Source organism: Theropithecus gelada, chromosome 9 (assembly GCF_003255815.1).
Source record: "Theropithecus gelada isolate Dixy chromosome 9, Tgel_1.0, whole genome shotgun sequence".
NCBI lineage: Eukaryota > Metazoa > Chordata > Mammalia > Primates > Cercopithecidae > Theropithecus > Theropithecus gelada.
The window spans coordinates 36,311,609-36,337,390 of NC_037677.1; the positions used below are offsets into that span (position 1 = coordinate 36,311,609).

The 25,782-nt window shown below is 48.8% G+C and overlaps 1 protein-coding gene across 5 annotated transcripts in view; it reads left to right on the forward strand.

Annotated features, from left to right (window-relative positions):
- Positions 1-16,449: 16,449 nt before the first annotated feature.
- Positions 16,450-25,782, forward strand: part of SEPHS1 (selenophosphate synthetase 1) — a 31,018-nt gene continuing 21,685 nt past the window's right edge. For 2 of the 5 annotated variants that reach the window (XM_025396876.1, XM_025396881.1), the window contains exons 1-2: positions 16,450-16,748; positions 19,723-19,993. In XM_025396876.1, the coding sequence (XP_025252661.1) occupies positions 19,801-19,993 (193 nt within the window). In that variant the 5' untranslated portion in view covers positions 16,450-16,748; positions 19,723-19,800. Of the gene's footprint in view, positions 16,749-17,378; positions 17,461-19,029; positions 19,994-25,782 lie in introns of those variants that run through there. The other 3 variants (XM_025396877.1, XM_025396880.1, XM_025396878.1) reach the window with 3 other exon arrangements.

The following is a 25,782-nucleotide window of genomic DNA, read 5'->3' on the forward strand; positions in this document are numbered from 1 at the left end:
GAACAGTGAACTCTAGTTAACTGAGGACTTAGTTCTGGATTCCATTTTTATTCAACCATTTCTTAGAGCAGGAAGTCAGCCTGAAACATACATCCACATATACTTGTCTTTTTTTTTTTTAAATTATACTTTAAGTTCTAGGGTACATGTGCACAATGTGCAGGTTTGTTACATATGTATACATGTGCCATGTTGGTGTGCTGTACCTAGTAACTTGTCATTTACATTAGGTATTTCTCCGAATGCTATCCCTCCCCCCTCCCCCCTCCCATACTTGTCTTGTCAATCTATTTTCTCTGCATCTCTCTCCACCTTTTCCCTATTTCTCCCCCTCCCCTATCCAATAAATATGAGCAGGGGGTTGGATTCTAACAATCACATTCAATACACTATGACCACATGCAAATAGTCATAAACACTGGGGGACAAAGAAGAGCCTATCACAACCTCATTCTGAAAAATGTGAAGAGGCTAGGTGCATAGTCACGCATGTAACCCCAGCCCTTTGGGAGGCAGAGGACGGAGGATCACATGAAGCCAGGAGTTCGAGACCAGCCTGGTCAACATGGTGAAACCCTGTCTCTATTAAAAATACAAAAATTAGCCGGGAGTGGTGGCCCATGCCTGTAGTCCCAGCTACTCAGGAGGCTGAGGTGGGAGAATTGCTTGAAACCAAGAGAGTGAGGTTGCAGTGAGCTGAGATTGTGCCACTGCACTGTAGGCTGGATGATGGAACAAGACTCTGTCTCGAAAGAAAGGAAAGGAAAGGAAAGGAAAGGAAAGGAAAGGAAAGGAAAGGAAAGGAAAGGAAAGGAAAGGAAAGGAAAGGAAAGGAAAGGAAAGGAGGAAGGAAGGAAGGAAGGAAGGAAGGAAGGAAGGAAGGAAGGAAGGAAGGAAGGAAGGAAGGAAAGAGAAAAATGTGGAGGATGCATGTAAACCAAGGTGATCACGACTCTTCATTTAAGCTGGGCACGCTAGCTCACGCCTATAATCTCAGCATTTAGGGAGTCCAAGGCGAGAGAATTGCTTGAGCCCAGGAGTTCAAGATCAGCCTGGGTGACAAAGCAAGACTCCATCTTTACAGAATTTTTTTTTTAAGTAGCTGGGCATGGTGGCATGCAACTGTAGTTCCAGCTGCTCAGGAGGCTGAGGTGAGAGGATCACTTGATCCCAGGAGTTCAAGGCTGCAGGGAGCTATGATGGTGCCACTGCACTCCATCCTGGGCCACAGAATGAGACCCTGTCTCAAAAAAAAAAGGACTTGGACTTAGATAATAACCAGAAGTGGGTGGCTACCAAGATCTCATTTAGAAGAGGGGCATCTGCATTTTCTGAAGTGGTGTGCAAGACTTCACTCATTTTAATTAGTGGAGGCAGGATGGGGTGGGGGGTGGGGGGCGATGAAAATGCAATCAAAGAAAATAAACCGTGTGTTTTTCAATGTTATCTTTCACCTATCAAAAAAGGGGGAAACGATCATTTTTATTTTTATTTTTATTTTTATTTTTTGAGACGGAGTCTCATTCCGTCACCCAGACTGGAGTGCAATGGCACGATCTCAGCTCACTGCAACCTCCACCTCCCAAGTTCAGGCGATTCTCCTGCCTCAGTCTCCTGAGTGGGTGGGACTACAGGCACACACCACCATCTCAGGCTAATTTTTGTACTTTTAGGAGAGATGGGGTTTCACCATGTTTGCCAGGCTGGTCTCAAACTCCTGACCTCAAGTGATCTGCCCACCTCGGCCTCCCAAAGTGCTGGGATTACAGGTGTGAGCCACCACACCCGGCCAAGAAACACCAATTTTGTAGTCTTTGATATTCTCTGCGTGCAAGGAAATCTTCATTTTATACACAAAAGGAATCATTTGGGGAGGGTTAAAAAAATGCAGAATTCACGGGACAAACACCATGGCAGACACAATGGGATTTTGGTGGAGTATGGCTAAATTCAGGGAGCTGCAGAGCTAAAATCTCAGAAAGCATCTTCTGATTGATTATATTTCAGTGGCGCCTCCTCCCCTCACCGCATCGCATGGGGGCGTGTTCCCGGCCATTGTCATTCGCATAGATGCCCCCTTGGGTTGCTGTCCAGACTGAGTTCGAGTCCTGCGTCCTGCCTCAGTTCTGCCACCGCGCAGTGGTCTGAGATCTTTTCTGAGCCTAACTGCAGCGCGGTGGTCTGAGATCTTTTCTGAGCCTAACTGCAGCGCACCGTACGGGTAGCAGCCTTGGGAGAGGGGACAGCAGCGCCACTCAGACACCTGGAGGCTGAGGCGGTTTCTAAACTATGGTGGACTCTATGGCGTGTTCTTTATTTAATGAAGGCATGAAATCATTAATTCACTCCTTCTGAAATCAAACACAAAAGTGCCAAGACCATGACTTAAATTCCTTGTGACCTTTTTAGTCTTTTTTTTTTTTTTAATTTTGGGGGGGACAGGGTCTCACTCTGTCACCCAGGCTGGAGTGCAGTGGCATTATCACAGCTCACTACAACCTCAACCTCCTGGGACTCAAGCCATCCTCCCACTTCAGTATCCTGAGTAGTTAGGACCACTGCCATGCATCACCACGCCCAGCAATTTTTTTTTGGGGGGGGGGCGGGGGATGGAGTTTTACTCTTGTCTCCCAGGCTGGAGTGCAATGGCGTGATCTCGGCTCACTGCAACCTCCGTCTCCCATGTTCAAGTGTTTCTCCTGCCTCAGCCTCCCAAATAGATGGAATTACAGGTGGTCGCCACCACGCCCAGCTAATTTTTTGTATTTTTAGTAGAGACAAGGTTTCACTATGTTGGCCAGGCTGGTCTCAAACTCCTGACCTCGTGATTCACCTGTCTCAGCCTTGCAAAGTGCTGGGATTACAGGCGTGAGTCACCACGCCCGGCCATTAAAAAAAATTTTTTTAGAGATGGCATTTTGCCATGTTGCCCAGACTGGTCTCAAACTCCTGGGCTCAAGCAATCCTCCTGCCTTGGCCTCCCAAAGTGCTGGGATTTCAGGTGTGAGCCACTGCACCCAGCTCTTGTGACCTTTTTTGTTTTTGTCAAAAAAGCTATTGTTCTACCAAAGATCGTAAAGGCCACTGATGAAAAGGAATGATGATTATTGAAATTACTGTAGCATTAATGAGTTAACGAAATAGTAATGTCCTCCCTATATTTCAAAGGTCTCCCTGAAAAGCAAATGCTGTTCTCACAGTAGTTACCACCATACTTAGGCTGGGAGTCACAGACCTCTCCGAGGAGCTGGTGGAAGCAAGGAGCTCTCTCCCCAGAAATGACAAAGAGGCAGAATTTCGCTTATCATTTCAGAAAGTTCATAGATTCCCTCCTCTCCCCTTAAAAGTAAAATGAAACAAAATCCTGCAGTCTCCACTTAGCACTTCATATTTCCACGATTCCCGTCTGCTGATTTGGATTCTAATGTTCACGGGATCCCAGTACCCAGCCTGGTGCCTAGAAATTAGTAGTTGCTCAGTGCTAAGGCTTATTGTTAACCTGACTTTCTAGGCAAGAGCGGTGGACAAAGAGAAATTATACATAGAAGTAGAGAGAGGCCGGGTGCGGCGACTCACACCTGTAATCCCAGCACTTTGGGAGACTGAGGTGGGCGAATCACCTGAGGTCAGGAGTTCGAGACAAGCCTGACCAACATAGAGAAACCAACCCCGTCTAAAAAAATTAGCCAGGCACGGTGGCTCATGCCTGTAATCTTAGCTACTCAACAGGCTGAGGCAGGAGAATCGCTTGAACCCAGGAGGTGGAGGTTATGGTGAGCCAGCCAAGATCACGCCATTGCACTCCAGCCTGGGTGACAAGAATGAGACTCCGTCTCAAAAAAAAAAAAAAAAAAAAGGAAGTAGGGAGAAAGCTTATTTCTGTTGTTCGAGAAAAAAACTTTATTGGTCTTTCAGCTGTATCCTTTTTTTTTTTTTTTTTTTTTTTTGAGGCGGAGTTTCACTCTTGTTGCCCAGGCTGGAGTGCAATGGCACAATCTCGGCTCACCGCAAACTCTGCCTCCCAGGTTCAAGCAATTCTCCTGCCTCAGCCTCCCTAGTAGCTGGGATTACAGGCATGTGTCACCAGGCCCAGCTAATTTTGTATTTTTAGTAGAGACGAGGTTTCTCCATGTTGGTCAGGCTGGTCTCGAACTCCCGACCTCAGGTGATCCACCCGCCTCGGCCTCCCAAAGTGCTGGGATTACAGGCGTGAGCCACTGTGCCGGGTCTGCTGTATCCATTTTTGTCGGGATTTGGGTCACTTCGAAATTTCATAGCATGGAGAAACAGGACCAGTTTCTCTTTTTTTATTTTTATTTTTAGAGACAGGATCTCCCTCTGTTTTCCGGGCTGGAGTGCAGTGGCAAGATCATAGCTCTCTGCACCTTGGGCTCAAGCTATCATCCCACCCCAGCCTCTCAAAAAGTGCTGGGATTAAGTCATGAACCACTGCATCCAGCCCAGTTTGTCTATACAGAGAGGGATCCAAAATCCTTGCTTTTGGAAGAGTTTAATTGATCTAGAAAGCTACGCATTTACAAGAATAACCCCAGGCAAGTCTGGGCGCAGTGGTTCCTGCCTGTAATCCCAGCACTTTGGGAGACTGAGGCAGGCGGATCACAAGGTCAGGAGATCGAGACCATCCTGGCTAACACGGTGAAACCCCATCTCTACTAAAGATAAAAAAAAAAAAAATTAGCTGGGTGTGGTGGCACGCACCTGTAATTCCAGCTACGCGGGAGGCTGAGGCAGGAGAATTGCTTGAACCTGGGAGGCAGAGGTTGCAGTGAGATCGCGCCACTACACTCCAGCCTGGCCAACAGAGAGAGATTCCATCTCTAAAAAAATTAAATAAATAAATAAACAACCCCAGGCAGGTGCCTAGGGGAAAACAGAGAGGGCTCCCAAAGACCAAAATGCAACCTAAAATTTGCTTTAATGGTCTTGCTCCTTTACAGAATCAGCCCACAGGAAAATGCTGGCTTCCAGGGCATCCACAGTGGGTGGTCCCAGGCTCTACTTTGGGATATAGTCCAGGCTGTGTCACTTTCCCACCTGACCTACCAGGGCCCCCATCTGGCCTTCCTGGTTCTCCGCTTTCCTTAGTCCTGAATCTGTCACCTCGGAACCTTCTGGTTCTGGATCTGAATTTCTGCTCCCCTTAGACACCTACCTTCTGACACTTGTCCCCTGGCCCTAAGCCCTACTGACAGACAATTCTAGAGCTGCAAAGCCAGGTCTACAGGGAGTGGGGTGGTCCTGGGGAAGGAACCAGCCCAAGGCCACTAGGGTTCTCTTCAATCCAATGATCTATTTTCAATTCCTTATCTTACTTTAATTTTCTGTAGCTTCGGCAATGTCAGATATTCTTCCCTCCTTGAAATTTTCTTTGTCACCAAATTCCAGAATGTCACTTTCCTGCCATTCCTAGCAGATTTCAAGCAATGTGCTAGGCACTGGGGGCCAAAGACATTCCAGACAGTTTCTGCAAGACACTCATGGTTCGATGGGGTTTTTGGAGGACAGGCTAGGTACAGGGAATATCATCGCAAATCAGCTGGACAGGTTCCATGACGAGGACTGTACAACGGATAGGGTGGTGCAGAGAATCGGGTATTCGTTTCCTTTGACTTTTCTAACGAATAAGCCACAAATTTAGTGGTGGCTTGCTTATTAAATCTATTAAAACAATGCAGATCTATTACCTCACAGTTCTGGAGCCCAGAAGTCTAAAATGGGTGGGCAAGCTGGGCACGGTGACTCGTGCCTGTAATCCCAGCACTTTGGGAGCCCGAGGCGGGTGGATCATCTGAGGTCAGGAGTTCAAGGCCAGCCTGGCCAACATGGAGAAACCCCCGTCTCTACTAAAAATACAAAAAATTAGCCAGGCGTTGTGGCAGGCACTTGTAATCCCAGCTACTTGGGAGGCTGAGGCAGGAGAATCACTTGCACCCTGGAGGCAGAGGTTGCAGTGAGCCAAGATCACACCATTGCACTCCAGCCTGGACAACAAAAGCGACACTGTGTCTCAAAATAAATAAATAAATAGTAAAAAAAAATAAATAAAAATAAAAATAGGCCAGGTGCAGTGGCTTCCACCTATAATCCCAGCACTTTGGGAGGCCGAGGCAGGCAGATCACCTGAGGTCAGGAGTTCAAGACCAGCTTGGTGAAACCAAACCAACATGGTGAAACCCTGTCTCTACTAAACATACAAAAATTAGTCGGGCATGGTGGCGCATGCCTGTAATCCCAGGCATGTAATCCCTACTCAGGAGACTGAGGTGGGAGAATCTCTTGAACCCAGGAGGCAGAGGTTGCAGTGAGCCAAGATGGTGCCACTGCACTCCAGCCTGGGCAACCGAGGGAGACTCCGTCTCAAAAAAACAAACACATACATACATACATACATACATACATAAAAATAAAAATGGGTGGGCAGAGCTGTGTGTCTTCTGGAAGCTTCAGGGGAGAATCCGTTTCTTATAGACCTTCCTGTGTCCCTTGTGATGACATTGAGCTCACCTGGATAATCTGGGATAGTCTCTTATCTCAAGATCGTTAGTTTAATCACATCTGCAAAGCCCTTTTTGCCACAGAAAGTGCTATATTCATTCACAGGTTCTGGAGATGAGGATGAGGATATCTTCAAGGATTATTACTCTGTCTACCAAGAATAGGTAGACTAGATACTCCCTAGAGTATCTAGAGAACCCTTCAGAGAGGAGACTCTTGGAGCTGAATCTCACAAGTTTAGTGATCATCCATTTTCACCAGAATTGAGGAGGGTGGAAGAGGGAGAGCAGGTGAAGAAATGATACTTGCTGAGATACTTCATGAAGAAAGGGAAGTGAGCCCGGAGATCTGGAAGCCACTCAGGGTGGCTGTAGGGCTGAAGAGGGTAGATTAGATTAGAAAAGAAAAGTAGAAGTCTGGCTGCGGTGGCTCACGCCTGTAATTTCTGCACTTTGGGAGGGCGAGGCAGGAGGATCTTTCAAGCCCAGAAGTTCAAGGCTGTAGTGAGCTATATGGTGACACCACTGCATTCGGACCTGGGTGACAGAGCTAGACCCTGTCTCAAAAAATAAAGAAAAGTAGGCCGGGCGCGGTGGCTCAAGCCTGTAATCCCAGCACTTTGGGAGGCCGAGACGGGCGAATCACGAAGTCAGGAGATTGAGACCATCCTGGCTAACCCGGTGAAACCCCATCTCTACTAAAAATATACAAAAAACTAGCCGGGCGAGGTGGCGGGCGCCTGTAGTCCCAGCTACTCGGGAGGCTGAGGCAGGAGAATGGCGTAAACCCGGGAGGCGGAGCTTGCAGTGAGCTGAGATCCAGCCACTGCACTCCAGCCTGGGTGACAGAGCGAGACTCCGTCTCAAAAAAAAAAAAAGAAAAGTAGACCGGGCGCGGTGGCTCATGCCTGTAATCCGAGCACTTTGGGAGGCCAAGGCGGGCGGATCACCTGAGGTCAGGAGTTAGAGACCAGCCTGGCCAACATGGTGAAACCCCATCTCTACTAAAAATATGAAAATTAGCCAGGCATGGTGGTGGGCGTCTGTAATCTCAGCTACTCGGGAGACTGAGGCAGGAGAATTGCTTGGACCCAGGAGGCGGAGGTTGCAGTGAGCTGAGATCATGCCACGGCACTCCAGCCTGGGTAACAGAGTGAGATTTGTCAAAAACGAAAGGAGGGGAGGGGAGAGGAGGGGAGGGGAGGGGGAAAGAGAGAAAGGAAGGAAGGAAGGAAGGAAGGAAGGAAGGAAGGAAGGAAGGAAGGAAGGAAGGAAGGAAGGAAGGAAGGAAGGAAGGGAGGGAGGGAGGGAGGGAGGGAGGGAGGGAGGAGGCTTGGTCACAAAGGGGTTTTTTTTTTGTTTGCTTTGTTTTTTTACCATATTAAGGAGTCTGAAATTTATCCTGTAGCTATTATTTACTTGGTCAGTGCTATTACTTTAGCCTATGCTATTGTTTCTTTAAACTTTTATTTAAATTGACTCACTTTTGTTCTGAACAATAATGTCCATGAAATCACAGGTTTTATGTTTCAGTTAAATCTTCCAGTGGGTGTTGAAATGAATACCCCTAACTACAAAAATAAAATATTCTTCCATGTCCTACTTAACTCATCCATGCACACCCACGAATGAAGACCAGACTTTGAGAAATGGAGCCACAGGCGATGGGAGCTATTGCGCGGTTTTAAGCAAGGAAAGGACATGATCAGGTTTGCCTTTGATAAATGTCATTCCAGCCACACGGAGCACTTTGGGCTGATGGAAATGAGCAAAACAGCAAAAGACTGTAAATGAGGCTAAGTTCACAACAGTGGGGATGAGAGATGGGGAATATCAAGGTGGTAGAATTGACTCGGAACAGGGACTGGAAAGAGAGGGAGGAGTTGAGTATAAGGGCCAGGGTTCCAGCATGTGCAACACAGGAGATCGTCCAGAAGCCAAGAGAGTACATAGTGGGGAGTGGTGGGAGGGGGAGAGTGGGAAGGAAAATGTTTATTTTGGTCTGAAACATGTTGAATATGAAGTGTTTGTGGAATACTCATGTAAGTACCTGTGTCTGGGGCTCTGGGGACCGGGAATCCTTTAAGGCAGTGTTGTCCACTGGAAAGTGGATGTGACCACATGCGTCATCTTAAGGGTTCAAGTGGCCCCATTTTAAAAAGTAAAAAGAGGCCAGGCATGGTGGCTCACGCCTGTATCCCAGCACTTTGGGAGGCCGAGGCAGGTGGATCATGAGGTCAGGAATTGTAGACCAGCCTGGCCAACACAGTGAAACCCAGTCTGTACTGAAAATACAAAAATTAGCCAGGTGTGGCCAGGCGCAGTGGCTCATGCCAGTAATCCCAGCACTTTGGGAGACTGAGGTAGGTGCATCACGAGGTCTGGAGTTCAAGACTAGTCTGGCCAAGAATGGTGAAACCCCATCTCTACTAAAAATTAAAAAAAAAAAAAAAAATGTATCCAGGCATGGTGGCAGGCGCCTGTAATCCTATCTACTCCGGAGGTTGAGGCAGAGAATTGCTTGAACCCGGTAGGTGGAGGTTACAGTGAGCGAGATCGTGCCACTGCACTCCAGTTTGGGCAACAGAGTGAGAGTCCATCTAAAAAAAAAAAAAAAAAGTAAAAAGAAACAGGTGACACGAATTTTAATTTTGTGTGTGTGTGTGTGTGTGTGTGTTTGAGATGGAGTCTTGCTCTGTCACCCCGGTTGGAGTGCATTGGTGTGATCTTGGTTCATTGTAGCCTCCGCCTCCCAGGTTCAAGAATTCTCTTGCCTCAGCCTCCTCAGTAGCTGGGATTATAGGCGCCCACCACGCCTGGCTAATTTTTTTTCTTTTCTTTTCTTTTTTTTTTTTTTGATGGAGTCTTACTCTGTCGCCCAGGCTGGAGTGCACTGGCATGATCTCGACTCACTGCTACCTCCACCTCCTGGGTTCAAGTGATTGTCCTGTCTCAGCCTCCCGAGTAGCTGGGATTACAGGCACCTGCCACCACACCCAGCTTATTTGTTTGTATTTTTAGTAGAGACGGGGTTTTGCCATGTTGACCAGGCTGGTCTCGAACTCCTGACCTCAGGTGATCCACCCGCCTTAGCCTCCCAAAGTGCTGGGATTACAGGCGTGAGCTACTGCGATCTGCCCGAAAATTTCAAGCAGAAGAGTGGGAATAGCAAATGCTGGAGGCTGGGTACATGGGCTCCAGGTGTAGCCCAAGCTCAAATCCTGGCTTCACTACTTACAGCTGGGAAATGTGGTAGCACCGTCCGTGCCATTGACATCTGACTCACTGATCTTACCCGAAGCTGCAGGGGCCAGCCCGCTGACAGTATCCCACCTCAATCACCTGCCTGCCCAGCACTCCAAGGCAGCTCTGCTGGCCCTGTAGTTCTAAGTCCTGTCCAGTCCAGTGAGAGGACATGCAGGGAGTTCTGGGGAGTTAACATCCAGGGGCAACCCTTAACCACCAAAGGACAGGAGTCAGTGGATAAAGCCATGGCTTCTTTTCCTGCCAGTAGCATGAGTTTAAGGGGACAGATCTGTTGCTATTGCTGTTGTGACAAATGATCACAAACTTTGTGGCTTTGTCAGAGGCATTTGAACCAGATCAACTCCATCTTGAATGGGAGCTGGGTAAAATGAGGCTAAGACCTAGTGGACTGCACTCCCAGATGGTTAAGGCGTTCAAAGTCACAAGATAAGATAGGAGGTCAGCATAAGATACAGGTCATAAAGATCTTGCTGATAAAACAGGTTGCAATAGAGAAGCTGGCCCAAATCCACCAAAACCAAGATGGTGACGAGAGTGACCTCTGGTTGTCCTCACTGCTACACTCCCACCTGTGCCATGACAGTTTACAAATGCCACAGCAATACAGGAAGTTATCCTATATGGTCTGAAAAGGGAGACATGAATAATTCACCACTTGTTTAGCATATCATCCAGAAAGAACCATAAAAATGGGCAACCAGCAGCCCCTAAGTCTGTTCTGTGTATGGAGTAGCCATTCTTCTACTCCTTTACTCTCTTAATAAACTCATTTTAAAGAAATACATAAATAAAATAAAATAAACTTGCTTTTGCTCTTTTGCTTTGCACCATGGACTTGCCCTGAATTGATTCTTTCTTTTTTTTTTTTTTTTTTGAGATGGAGTCTCGCTCTGTCACCCAGGCTGGAGTGCAGTGCCCGCGATCTTGGTTCACTGCAACCTCCACCTCCTGGATTCAAGCGATTCTCCTCCCTCAGCCTCCCGAGTACTGGGATTACAGGCGCCCACCACTACACCTGGCTAATTTTTGTATTTTCAGTAGAGACAGGAATTCACCATGTTGGTCAGGCTGGTCTCAAACTCCCGACCTCAGGTGATCCACCCGCCTTGGCCTCCCAAAGTGATGGGATTATAGGTGCGTGCCACCACGCCCGGCTCACCCTGAATTATTTCTTCTGTGAGATCCAAGATTCCTCTCTTGGGGTCTGGATCACAGCCCCTTTCCTGCAACAGCTTGAATTATGATCTGAAGTTCTGTGCGCCAGAAGTCTGACATGGATCTCATTAAGCTAAGATCAAGGTATCAGCTAGATGTATTCTCTTCTAGAGGCTCTAGAGGAGAACCTGCTTCCTTGTCTTTTCCATATTCTAGGCGGCACCTGTTTTCCTCAGTTTGTGGCCCCTTCCTCCATCTTCAAAGCCAGCAGTGTCAGCCTAATTCCTTCTCACGCTCCCATCTCTCCGGCTGTCTATTCCCTCTTCTGCTTTTCAGAAGGCTTGTGATTACCTTGGATCCACCTAGATTATCCAAGATAACCACCCTATTTTAAGCTCAAATGATGAGCAAATTTTTCTTTAAGTATTTTAAGAGACAGCGTCTCTGTCACCCAGGCTGGAGTGCAGTGGTGCAATCATACCTCACTGTGTCCTTGAATTCCTGGGCTCAAATAATCTGCCGGCCTCAGCCTCCTGAGTAGCAGGGACTAGAGGCATGAGCTACAACACTTGGCTCTGATCAGTGCATTCAATTCCATCTGCAACTGAAATTCCTCTTTGCCTTATAACATAACATAGTCACAGGCTCTGGGGATTGGGACATAGGCATACTGGAGCGTGTCATTCGTCTGCCTGCCCCAGGGGGTGTTCCACACCGTTTCTCAGATCAGCCTCAACAGGGCAGAGTCCCAGGTGCCCGCGGCAGTAAGCCACTCTTTAACATTCCTTCCGGCTTTCTCCCTTCTGTTTCCTCCTTATGTTTCCTAGGATCATCTCCTAAATTAACTAACTTCCTTCTCCCTAATCCTTGTCTCCAGGTCTACTTTGGGGGAGCCCAAACTAAGACAGTGACCTTGGATAAATTACTTATTTAGCCTGAACTCTGGTTCCCATCTCCATGAAAGAAAAACATGTAGTAGTACCTACCTCAGGGGGCTATGGGGAGAACTCTGAGTCAATGCTTTAAAACACTGTGCAGTGGAGTATGTAGTGAATCCTCAACAAAGGTTAGCTATTGTTGGAGGGGTGGAAGTCAGGGTACAGGCAGGGACCAGCCTGGAACAGACAGAGGGCAGTCCTGTCTCTCAGACGCTGACCCTAGAGGTCAGAGGAGTGTAGTAGGGCGAGGGAAAGGTGCGGGAATTACAGGGTTTCCTCTGAGGACATGAATTTTTTCTGTAAGGTGCATCTGCTCTCGAAGGCAGCAAAGTGTGAACCAGCCCTTGGGGAGAATAATGAACATCAGGAATAACATCCTCAAGGATTTTTGAGCTGTCAGAAAAGCCCGCTGGCACTGGGGGATGACACGCTCATCATAGCAGGATCTCTAAGTCCTGAGTTTTCTCCAGCCCAGTGGAAGGACAAGGAAGGCAGGTAGAGGGGCTTAAGTTTGGACATTCGGGGGTGAACATGGTCAGTGAAGAGGGTTGAGGGGAGATGAGGCTGCAGAACTAACCTCAGGGGGTCCAAGCTGAACAGAATGAAAATGAACCACTTCAGGAGACTGGTGGCCCCCATGAAGTTAGAGTGTGGGTGTCAGATGTAAAGAAAGGAGAGGACTCAGGCAAGGGGGAGAGGGTGTTGGTGTTTAAGATTTCCAGGGTTAGCTAAGCATGGTAGTAATCCCAGCTACTCAGGAGGCTGAGGTGGGAGAATTGCTTGAGCCCAGAAGTTTGAGACCAGCTTGGGCAACATAACAAGAGCTCATCTCTGAATGAATAAAAAATGAAAGATTTCGCGGGCGGAGAAGGTCCACTGCACAGCCATGAGAATGGGTGTCTAAAGTGGAATTAAGGTCAAGGTCATCAGATTTGCACATCCATCATCTAGCACGTGCCATTCCTGAGAATGGACCCTCTCCATCCCCCGGGATGACAGAGCAGGGGCCACTTTTGAATGGCCATGATTCAAACCATACAGGGGAGTGACAATTCTGGCAGCAGACGATGGCAGTGCTGGATGGCATGAGCCCTGAATGAGAAGGGCAGGTGACAGGAGGGTGATGTCACTGGAGCTGCTTTGCTGCTTTGGGATGAGCACCATGTGGGGTATAGAACAGGCAGCCTTTAGTCCCTCTGGGTTTCAGAGGAAGTGGAATTCTTAGGTCAGTGTTCTTTAAAAGCATCAGAATCACTCAGGGAGCCTGGAAAAATGGGGATTCTTAGCATCCCTTCCCCACCATGTACACTTCCGACCTGCTGGAGTCTTTTCCCATGGCTGCCATAACAAAGGACCGCAAGCTGGGGAGTTTAAATCCTGGAGGCTGTTAGTGGGAAGCCAAGGTGTCAGCAGGGCTACGCTGCCTCTGAAGGCTCTAGGGAAGAATTCCTCCTTGCCTCTCCCAGCTTCTGGTGCTGACAGCAACCTCTGCTGTAGCTTGCAGCTGCATTGCTCCAACCTGTCTCAGTCTTCACATGCATGGCCCTGTTCCCCGTGTCTCTTCTGTGTCGCTGTCTCCAAATCTTCCTTTTCTTTTCTTTTTTTCTTTCTTTTTTTTTTTTTTTTTTGAGACATCTTGCTCTGTCATCCAGGCTGGAGTGCAGTGGCATGATCCCAGCTCACTGCAACCTCTGCCTCCTGGGTTCAAGCGATTCTCCTGCCTCAGCCTCCCAAGAAGCTGGGATTACAGGCGTGTGCCGCCACGCCCAGCTAATTTTTGTTTCGCCATGTTGGCCAGGCTGGTCTCAAACTCCTGGCCTCAAGTGATCTGCCCACCTCGGCCTCCCAAAGTGCTGAGATTACAAGTGTTAAGTCACCTCGCCTAGCCCAAATATTCCTTTTCTTCTAAGAACATGAGCCATAGAGATTTACGACATATCACAATTGAGTATGACTTCATCTTACCTTGATTAAATCTGCAAATATTTTATTTCCAAGTAAGGCCACATTCACAGGTATGGGGGGCAGTCAGGATTTCAACACACCTTTCGTGGGGGACAAAATTCAACCCATTGTATCTGCTAGCTGTAATCTTTCGAGTGAGGCTGGTAAATTAGTTCTTTTTGTTTTGCTCTGTTTTGTTTGAGACAGGGTCTTGCTATGTTACTCAGGCTAGAGTGTAGTGGTGTGATCACAGCTCAATTTAGCCTTGAACTACTGGGTTCAAAATGATCTACCTCAGCCTCTCAGGTAGTTAGAACTATAGGCATGCGCCATCACACCTGGCTACTTTTAAAATTTTCTGTAGAGACGTGGTTTCATTATGTTGCCCAGGCTGGTCTCAACCTCCTGGCCTCAAGTGATCCTCCTGCCCTGGCCTCCCAAAGCCCTGGGGTTACAGGCATGAGCTACCCTGCTCAGCGGTAAACTGGTATTTTTAATAAGCCCCAGTCAGACATTGCAACCCAGGAGAACCATCTCTCGGACGGAACCAGCAGAGCCTGAGAATAAAATGGGGATGGCTCCCTAGAATGGGGTTCTGGTGAGCCCAGGAGTTGGGGGGAGCGTAGGACTAGCTCAAAGCAGTACCCAAGGAAGAAGCTCTCATCACCGGCAAAGAAAAGGAGGCATGACTCTGCCAGATGATCTGGGCCAAGGCTGTAGTGTGGCCCTGGATGAAGTAAGGCATCTGTGGCTTACGGCCTCTGCGGCAGAGAACTGCTTCCCAGTGAGCTCGTGGTGGGTGGAGGCGGGGAGGAAGAGCCGGTTCTGAGGATGGTGGCCTCCCACAGACACAGCGGGGATCAGCCTCTGTCCCGTCCAGCTACTTGATTTCCCAGTTCTGCCGAGCTCTGTCCAAGGTCTCTTTCACTTTTGTCCTGAGCTCTCCCTCCGGGGTTAATCTCACCTCCGACGGAGGCTTCGAACACCTTTTAGATGCTGATGGCACCCAGATTTACATCTCTGAGCCCCACCGTCACACCAAATTCCAGACCTGTTTCCCTATTAACTTTGGTCTGGAATATCCGGCAGATCTGAGATTTGCAACTCTGAGCCCCACCCCCATACCATCCGGCAGACCTGAGATTTAACATTTCCAAAGCCGAACTCACCCCGAAACTTGTTTGCCTTTCAGCAGTTCTCAGATCAATTATTAGCATCGCTCCTCATTCCCTCCCCCACCTCACCCCCGCAAACTGGAAACCTGGGGGTCATCTTATCCTTCTTCCTCTCCTTCCTACGGGCTAAATCACACCAAATCCCTTCCCTGGGCTGCATTCCCCTTGCTTTCAGTTCAAGTACATCTCCGGGCTTGACTAGTATAATACCCTCTTAATGAGAACCGTGACCCTGTCTTCCCCTCTGGGAGAAGCCATCCTCCAGTGGTGGGCGCCTGTAATCCCAGCTACTGGGGAGGCTGAGGCAGGAGAATCACTTGAACCCGGGAGGCGGAGGTTGCAGTGAGCCGAGATCGCGCCACTGCACTCCAGCCTGGCGACAGAGCGGGACTCCGTCTCAAAATAAATAAATAAATAAAGGAATGCAGGCTAACACGTTCTTTGCAAACTTACTGCAGGGTATGAAGAAAGGACACAAAGACAGGAGCAGCCTGTCTTCGAGGTAGCATCCCTTCTGCATCCAGCCCAAGATTAAAACCCGGAGCAACTGGCAAGCGGAAATGTTAAGAACGAAAAGGGCATCTGCGTAGCGTGCCAACCTGCCGTGCCACGTAAAGTACGGTCCAGTGACCCAAAACATTTCTGCTCCCAAACACATTTGGGAAATGCTGACCTACTCCCTAGAAAAGTTGGATCGGCATTCCTGTACACTGCTGTTTTAGAGGGAAGCCCTAAACGATATCTGAAAGCATTTGCTTTATTTTCATCAGCAATGCTTTAGAAACTCGAAAGCCCGGAAAAAAGTTACTTCACGACGTGAAGCTCCCCGCTCGATGCCAATACGAACACATCCAGGATTGCGGCTGCCATGTTCGCTCGAACATGTGCAGGACAAACAATGCGACCAGCGGGGGAACCGTAAACCTTTTTCCTAGACTTCCTACCACGCACATGAAGTGTTCAAGAAACTTTGCAGGACGTCTCCACATTTCACGAGGCTCCCGTGAACTCCGGAGCCGAGCTAAACAGTAGGAAGGACAGACGCTGGGAGTCCCCAAGCATCTAACGCGCCGTTTGTGTTTTAAAAAAACCTATCCCTGGCGCCCAGGCGGCTTTTCCTGGGCTCCTAGCCTCCTGTGCAAATTGTTCCCTTGGCCATTGTCTTCCAGGACGATCCGCTGCGCACTCGGGGAGCAGGTACAACGCCCCGCAGAGCGCCGCGCGGTCGAACCCGGCCAGGTGGCGGAAGCGTTCCCGGCCCTTGCCGCGGGGCCCGGGAAAAAGGTGGCCCGGGCGCCAAGGGCGGCTGCCAATGCTACTCGCAACTTTTGAAATCAATCCTTTTTTGCATCATGCAACGGATGCCACCGCTCCTCGGGTTTGCAACCCCCCACCCCTCCCCCGAGACCAATCATTGCCGCGCTCGGGCCTGCACGGCGCCCCCGCCCCCTTCCCGGGCCGCACGCCACCACCCAGCAGCCCGGGCCGCCTCTTAAAGGGAGGTGGCCGGCCTTAAAGGACCCCCGCGCGCCCAGCCGGCGGGAGCGCGGCGGCCCGGCTCCCGCAGGGCCGCGCCGAGCCACGCGAGCCCCCGCGGCGCTCAGGCGCGGGCCCGGGCCCCGGCCGCAGCCGCCGCCGCCGGGCGCGGCATTTTTATTCAGGCGACGCTTAAGGGAGCCCGGCCGCGCCCGGTGCATTGTGGGAGCAGCCCGCGGCCCGTTTTCGGGAGGAGGCGGAGGGCGCAAAGCGAGCCGGTAAGCGGCGGGCCCGGCGCGGGGGGGGAGGCGCAGGCTTAAAGGGGAATCCGGGTCCGCAGGCCCGCGGCGGCCGTTGCAAATCCCCCTCCGGGCCGCCCGGGACCGCCGGGGAGCCGCGCGCTGCCGGCCCCGCCAGCCCTGCCTGGAGAGGGGCAGCGCCGGGCTTGGTGGGGCCGCTTTAAAAAAGAAGCGCCGCCCGCGCCGCCGCCGCCGCCGCGCGGGGCCGGGGAAGGAGGGAGGGAGGGCGGGGAGGAGCGGAGGGGAGGGCGGCGGCGGCCACGCAGGGGTTAATTTTTTCGCCCGCCGACATTTTTGCGCGGCGACGGCGGCGGCCCGTGCGCGCGGCGGGAGCGGCCGGCCTGGGGTCCCGGGGCGCCTCCGGGGCCTCCCCGCCTCCCTCTCTCACCGCGCGGGCCCCGTCGACCCGGGGCGGGTGGGTCCAGGCGTTCTCCCCGGCTCCTAGGCCGCGCGCGCGCTACCCGCCGCCTCCCGCCGCTTCCCGCCGGCCCGAACGGGGATGGCCCGGCCGAGGCCCCGAGCTGCCGCCTCCGCCCGGCCGCCCGCCCGCAGCCCGGGCCTGCTGGGCCTTCCGAGGCGGCGGCGAGGGCCTGAGCCCGAAGGTGTCCCCGGGCTCCCTGCTCCCCGTCCTGGCCGCCTCCGACGCGGGCGTCCTGGAGAGCGCGCCCCATTGTGCGGGGCCGGCGGGGAGGTAGGTCCGGGGCTGGCGGGGCAGCGCGCCGGGCCCACCCCGCTGACCGGCTCCCCGGCTACGCACGCTCTTTGGAGGAGAAAAAAAAAAAAACCAAACTGGAAACGTGCCCGGGAAGGAAAGGGCTAAACGTTGCTTTAAATATTCATGCCATTGTTTTAAAGGCGTAAACATGTGGCTGCGGGGTCGCGGGGCACCGTCCCTTATTAATGCAAATGGATCCCCCTGGTTCCCTAATCACTGCACATTTCCCCCAGCACGCCTCCTCCTTCCCTTGCCCTCCAAAAATGTAAGAATCTGGTACCTTTTTCATTAGAATGTGAGGCTGATTTGTGTCCTTCGTACCATTTCTAATTTTAAATCTGAGCGCCCTCCTGATACAAGGTGTTTTAAACTCCCCCACCTTAAAACTCTGAGAAGATAGTGTTTTAAAAGGAAGTGATCTCCCCACAATTTTCCTGCCCACCTTTTTGGGAGCCGGGAGACGAATATAGATGGGAGGTAGGAAAATAACTGGATGCCTCATGAGTTGGATTTTTTCTTTCTTTTCTTTTTTTTTTTTTTTTTCCTGGTAGGGGTGAGGCTGTGTTAAATGCGAGGTGTTTTTTGAGGAAAGGACTTCGTTGTTTTTGTTGAAACGCCTTCCAAGTCAAAGTGGTATTCAAACTTTCCCCTGACTCTAAGATGGCTTCAAAATTCTCTTCTCTGTCACTTGCGGCCGGCGCCTGCTCTTTTTGGGCAGGGAGGCTTCTTGGGATCGTGTAGGAAGGCTGACTCCTGTTCAGTTGTTACGTTTGCCACCGAAATCATTGCTCATCTCAAACCGTGTTTTTGTGAAGACGGTTTGGATTACTGTCCAAACTCGGGCTTCTTGAGATTTATATGAGCGATGTGCGTCCCAAGGGATGGAAAACTCTATAAATGGGAGTTATGTTCTTAATATAAATTTTATAGGGGAAACTGACCTTAAAACTTGGGGTGTCTGTAATTCTAGTCCCAATAAAGTATCTGTCTGGAGGTTTGTAAACTCGAGGAACACATGTTGTTTTTTCCTTTAGCCCCAAAGGCTAAAAAACGTAGGAGTGCTTGTTCCAGAAACCTAACAGTGGTACACAGGGCCGAAATGCTGGTGATTTAGTATGGCTTAATTTATTGTTAAGGTTCTGCAATGAAATGGTAATGAGGAGTAGCACATTTTGTCAATGATGTGTGTACTAGTTTGCTGGGCTAGATGTTTGCTTTCTAGGAAATAGCACTACATGAAAACTTCAGAGAACTTTCCAAGCATTCTGCTGAAGAACACAGACCTTGCTGTGTTAAAGTGCCATTGCAGTTTTTAAGTTGTGCCCTTTGTAGAGGACTCCTATTAGTTTTGGATTGCATTGTATATTTTATTTATTTGTTTATTTATTTATTTTTTGAGACGGAGTCTGTTGCCCAGGCTGGAGTGCAGTGGCTCGATCTCAGCTCAGGCAACCTCCGCTTCCCACGTTCAAGCGATTCTCTTGCCTCAGCCTCTCAAGTAGCTGGGATTACAGGTGCGCACCGCCACCCTCGGCTAATTTTTGTACTTTTAGTAGAGACGGGGGTGTCACCATGTTGGCCAGGCTGGTCTCCTGACTTGAGGTGATCCACCCACCTTGGCCTCCCAAAGTGCCGAGATTATAGGCATGAGCCACCACGCCCAGCCTTTTGTTGTATATTCTTTGGACACAGAGGGAAAACGTGTTTTTCTAAAATTAGGATTTAACATCGTGAAGAATTTTGTCCAGTGCATTTACATTAATGTCCTTTTCTGCCAAGTTTGTATTGAGCGTTTCATTTTTCTATGTGATAAAGCAAAAGATACCAAAAGATTTTCCAGAAAAGTCACCTTAGTGAGGGCTGCCACTTTCTAAACCACAGTGCTTCCAGGTTGACATATGAAGTGCCCAGAGGTGCTGTTCTAATGCTGAGTCCTAGAAGAACCTTTGGGACTTGCTGTTCAAGGTGGCATAGTGTCATGTGAACCTGCAGGCTGGCCCTCTTGCCACAGTTAAAACCACAGTCCAGATGTCAGGTATTGCATAGATGTCTGTGCTGACATAGTCCCTTTATGAAAAGATCTATTTTGTCATGTGCTCTGCTGTGATGAATATAAGTGGTCTTGATGATTTCAGCCCTTGTCACATTTACTTTTTCCTGTCATGTATTCACTTGATTCGCTGGCAGGTTCCCGTGGGAATTCTTTTCATGGCATCTTTGTGTTTTGGTGACACCCAGGTGGATCCATAAAGAACCCAGCCAACCCGCAGAGGGAGGGGAGGGGCTGAGCTGTGAGGAGAGCGGGGCCCAAGAACCATGTCTACGCGGGAGTCCTTTAACCCGGAAAGTTACGAATTGGACAAAAGCTTCCGGCTAACCAGATTCACTGAACTGAAGGGCACAGGCTGCAAAGTGCCCCAAGATGTCCTGCAAAAATTGCTGGAATCTTTACAAGAGAACCACTTCCAAGAAGATGAGCAGTTTCTGGGAGCCGTTATGCCAAGGCTTGGTAGGTAACCCAGTGTTTCTTTGATGGTCTGCAATCCAATCAGTGAGTCAAAAACCAGATATCTCGCCTCCCATGTTGCCTATTTATTTTTTATTAATTTTTTTGCTTTTATAGATTTGGGGAATACACATGCAGTTTTGTTACATGAATATATTACATAATGGTAAATACTGGGCTTTTAGTGTGGCCATCACCCAAATAGTGTACATTGTACCCCCTTTTATTTTTTTTTGAATTTTTGTGAGAAGGATTAGAAGAGCAATCAATGGTAACTATGTTATGTTCTTGTAACTTATATAGAGAAAGTACTTGAAACGCATCAAGAGGGGTACTCTTGACAGTTTTTAAATTATGGACTATGCGATTGAGATTGTTATATTACAGTAAAAACTTTTTTACTGTAATATAACAAAACTTTTTAAATAAAACTTTTTTTACTGTACTTGGATGGCAGTGACTGTGTCAGGAGAGCATTGGGGTTGTCTGCAGGGTGCATTGGGTGAAAATCGTGTTGCAGGGAGAAGGTGGGACTGTTCCAGACCCAGGACTGAATGGATCTGTTCTTGACCCCAGTTTGTCTTCTAGAACGAGGGCAATGTCTTTTTCTTTACTAAATTCCTGATGTCATGAGTGATTTCACTTTTCCCAAACACAGAGCTTAGAAACAAATTCTGGGCTCCCGGGGTATTGTTTATTCATGTTTCTTGTGCAGTATATTAAGTACATGGTACAAGACTATGATCACTTGGGTTGGACACATAGTGTTGGAGGTTTGGATGTTCTGTAATTACTGTGTGACTTGCTCAGTTTTCTTCCCCTTTTTTTGAAGTGGAGTCTCATTCTGTCGCCCAGGCTGGAGTGCAGTGACGTGATCTTGGCTCACTGCAACCACTGCCTCCCGGGTTCAAGTGATTCTCCTTCCTCAACCTCCTGAGTAGCTGGGATTATAGGGGCCCGCCACCACACCCAGCTAATTTTTGTCTTTTTAGTAGAGACAGAGTTTCACCGTGTTGGCGGGGCTGGTCTGGAACTCCTGATCTCAGGCGATCCGCCTGCCTCAGCCTCCCAAAATGCTGGGATTACAGGCATAAGCCACCACACCCAGCCAAGGTTTTCATTTCATTTCTTTTTGGCCATTATTTTGTAAAGTTCACTGATTATGAGCCTGGGGTCTCCTTTCCTCCCAGATAGAGAAAGCAGATGAAAGCAGACTTGCTCTGGTTGGAAGGGCAGAAATGTTACGCCCCAGTCCCTGGTGACCTGCAGGACTTTCAGGAGCTCAGTTTGAAAACAGTTCCTGCCGTCCAGCTGATGGTCAAGCTTTGGAGAAATACCACGTGGGCTAGCTGGATTTGATGTTGGCTTATTTGTCGAGAAATGAGAATATACTGAGGAAGCTGTTAGATAACTGTCAAGAAAAAAAGCTATTAATACTTAATGCTCAAAAACCAATGAAATTAAAACATTACGGGATAAAGTAAGAATTACTATTTATAACTTCCTCTGGCACAGTCACTTACTGTCACTCATATTACGTCGTGAATGTCACCCAGCCCTCCTGAGCCTCAGCTTCCTAATCTGTAAAATAATAATTACTCTTTGGGGTTGGGTGCAGTGGCTCATGCCTGTAATCCCAGCACTTTGGGAGGCCAAGGCGGGCAGATTACTCGAGGTCAGGAGTTCAAGAGCAGCCTGGGCAACATGGCGAAACCTGTCTCTCCTAAAAATACAAAAGTTAGCTGGGCCTGCTGTTGTGCGCCTGTAGTTCCAGCTACTTGGGAAGCTGAGGTGGGAGAATCCCTTGAGCTCAGGAGGCGGAGGCTACAGTGAGCTGAGGTCACACCACTGTACTGCAGCTTGGGTGACAGAGTGAGACCCTGCCTCAAAAAAAAAAAAAATTACTGTTTTGCATTGTTATACCAAAAATGTGTGTAGGTGTGCCATGTATGTCTGTACTTACATGCATAATACATGTATGTGTATACACTCTGTACACACGTATATATGGTATGTATGTGGTTTTTTTGTCCTTTTTTTTTTTTTTTGAGATGAAGTCTCACTCTGTCACCCAGGCTGGAGTGCAGTGGCACAATCTCGGCTCACTGCAACCTCCGCTTCCCGGGTTCAAGCAATTCTCCTGCCTCCACCTCCCAGGTAGCTGGGACTACAGGCACATGCCACCATGCCTGGCTAAATTTTTTTGTGTTTTTAGTAGGGATGGGGTTTCACCTTGTTGACCAGGCTGGTCTCAAACTCCTGAGCTCAGGTTATCCGCCCACCTCAGCCTCCCAAAGTGCTGGGATTACAGGCGTGAGCCACTGAGCCCGGCTGTATATTTTTTTAACTTTTTTTTTTTTTCTTGAGACAGAGTCTCACTCCATCACCCAGGTTTGAGTACAGTGGTACACTCTCAGCTCACTGCAACCTCTGCCTCCAAGGTTCAAACGATTCTCATGCCTCAGCCTCCCTCCAAGTAGCTGGAATAACAGGCACGCACCACCACACCCAGCTAATTTTTTTGTATTTTTAATAGAGATAGGGTTTCACCATGTTGGCCAGGTTGCTCTGGAACTCCTGACTCTAAGTGATCCGCCCACCTCGGCCTCCCAAAGTGCTGGGATTAAAGGCATGAGCCCCTGTGCCCAGTCTCTTTTATGTTTTTAACTTTTTTCTAATTGAATGTCATGTTATCTGGCTTCAGAAATGGTGTTAATTGAAGGGTTAACCAAAATAGCTTTTAAATGTACACCCAATTACTAAATGTATCCAAACTAAGAAACGTTAAAAGAAGTGTGCCTTAGAACCTGAGACATCTGTTGCCTGGTACCTAAGAGCTATCAAGTTATGATTGCTGCTGTTGCGGGGATGGTGCGGGCGGGTGGGGCTGGGTGGCAGTGGTATGATGCCTTGGGTTGTCTTTCTGATAGAGGAGGTCAGTATTGCTGAAAACCTTCCAGCAGGATTGCCTATTGCCTCCTGGTCATTAAACCTAACCTGCCCAGTCTAGTATTTAACGCTTCTCCGACCCTGCGGCATTTGCCTCTATTCCCAGTCACCTTCCCTCTGGACCGTCCCTCTTTCTTGTCATTTGAAACCCTAGTTTTTCAAGGCCTGTGGGCATCTCAGGCTCACCCCTTCTCTCTTCCTTCCTTGAAATGTGGTTGGTGATTTCTAAACCAATCACTATAGACCTGTGCTGTCCAAAAATACAATGCAAACCACATGTGTAATTTTCAAATTTATAGTAGTCATATTTTTGTTTTTGTTTTTTTTGAGACAGAGTCTCGCTCTGTCGCCGAGACTGGAGTGCAGTGGCCGGATCTCGGCTCACTGCAAGCTCCGCCTCCCGGGTTTACGCCATTCTCCTGCCTCAGCCTCCTGAGTAGCTGGGACTACAGGCGCCCGCCACCTCGCCCGGCTATTTTTTTGTATTTTTTACTAGAGACGGGGTTTCACCGGGTTAGCCAGGATGGTCTTGATCTCCTGACCTCGTGATCCGCCCGTCTCGGCCTCCCAAAGTGCTGGGATTACAGGCTTGAGCCACCGCGCCCGGCCAGTAGTCATATTTTTAAAAACCTGATAACAAGAATCAGGTGGAATTAATTATAATCTATTTTATTTAACAAAATATATAAAAATAAAATGTCTTTTCTTTTTTTTTTTTGAGACGGAGTCTCTCTTTGTCATCCAGGCTGGAGTGCAGTGGCATGATCTCGGCTCACTGCAAGCTCTGCTTCCCGGGTTCACGCAATTCTCCTGCCTCAGCCTCCCAAGTAGCTGGGGCTACAGGCGCCTGCCACCGCGCCCGGCTAATTTTTTTGTATTTTTAGTAGAGACGGGGTTTCACCGTGTTAGCCAGGATAGTCTTGATCTCCTGACCTCGTGATCCACCCACCTCGGCCTCCCAAAGTGCTGGGATTACAAGCATGAGCCACCGCGCCCAGCCCCCTTTTTTTTTTTTTTTTTTTTTTTTTGAGACGGAGTCTCACTGTGTCTCCCAGGCTGGAGTACAGTGGCGCGATCTCGGCTCACTGCAAGCTCCGCCCCCCGGGTTCACGCCATTCTCCCGCCTCAGCCTCCCAAGTAGCTGGGACTACAGGCGCCCGCTACCGCGCCCGGCTAGTTTTTTGTATTTTTAGTAGAGACGGGGTTTCACCATGTTAGCCAGGATAGTCTCGATCTCCTGACCTTGTGATCCACCCGCCTCGGCCTCCCAAAGTGCTGGGATTACAGGCTTGAGCCACCGCGCCCGGCCTTTTTTTTTTTTTTTTTTTGAGACTGAGTCTCGCTCTGTGGGCCAGGCTATAGAGTGCAGTGGCGCAATCTCGGCTCACTGCAAGCTCCGCCTCTCGGGTTCAGGCCATTCTCCCGCCTCAGCCTCCCGAGTAGCTGGGACTACAAGTGCCCACCACCAAACCTGGCTAATTTTTTGTATTTTTAGTAGAGATGGGGTTTCACCCTGTTAGCCAGGATGGTCTCGATCTCCTGACCTTATGATCCGCCCACCTCGGCCTCCCAAAGTGCTGGCATTACAGGCTTGAGCCACTGCGCCTGGCCGAAAAAATGTCTTTTCAATTTGTGTATATAAAATATTATAATGAGATGTTGGTTTTTGGTACTAGGTGTTTAAAATCAGGTGTCTGTTTTATACTTACAGCACCTCTTTGTCAGATGCGCACACAGCCAACCCTCTGGTGCCACACCACATTGGACAGCACTAGACCCTATTTTAGTAGACTGGTGGCACAGGTGTGAAAGAGAAACCGTGGAACGGAGCTGCTTTTCAGCCCTAGAGGCGTGCTCAAGAGTCCCCAGTTACTCTGATCAAAGGACTTGCTAAATTTAGAAATAAAGCGCTTTACGAATCAAATATATTTAATTCAAATTTAAGGTTATTCAAATCAAGAACATTTAACGCTAACTTTCAGCAAGGATTTTAGTGTCTCTTTCAGTAGTCCTCCAGTTTAAATGGAAGTCTGAAAGAAAACTGCCTCTTAACTGTTTTCCAAAGTAAATAGTAATATACTCAGAATAACCAGTTGTCGGAATTATCATTTAGGGAGAATCCATTGAGTTAAAAAGTGGTACTTCTATATAAAGGTGCTAAAGAGTGTGGTGAGACAAATTTCTGAGAGGTTGTGCCCAGCGGCTGTTTACGTGAATTATCGCACACATTCTCCTCTGACAAATGAAAACTGATCCAGTGCCTGAAATGGTTGAAACTTGCCATTCTGATCTTCAGTTCTCCATTCGCTAAGCGAGGTCTTCCAGCAAGAGTTTCTGCTTTGTCATCTAGTGTAATAAAAAATCAGCCTGTCTTCACAGCCTATGGCTTTTTATTCAGTGCGATTTCATTTTTGCGGCAGAAAAGATCTGGTGCCTCCATGACCCGCCTCTGTGAGGTCTGCTGCTGTGGTGAGACCGACTGAGGCAGTGCTTCCCGGCTCTTCCGCTTACACAGAGTATTAAAGGTTGTTTTAGTGCGATTCAAATTTGATTTATACTTGTTTGAAATTCTGAATTTATAGGGTAGATTCAAGCACATAATTTGCTTCCTTTTGTCCTAATTCTGGCTTTTTCCCTGCTTTTGGCTGTTGGACTGCAAAGTAGAAGTACAGCGGCCCCCTCCGTGTCTGCGGAATCCTCGTCCGGGGATTCAACCAACCACAGACTGAAAATATGCAGGGGGAAAAAAATGGATGGTTGCGTCTTAACATGTACAGAATTTTTTTTTCTTTTTTGGTCTTGTCATTATTCCCTAAACAATACAGTATAACAAATATTTACAT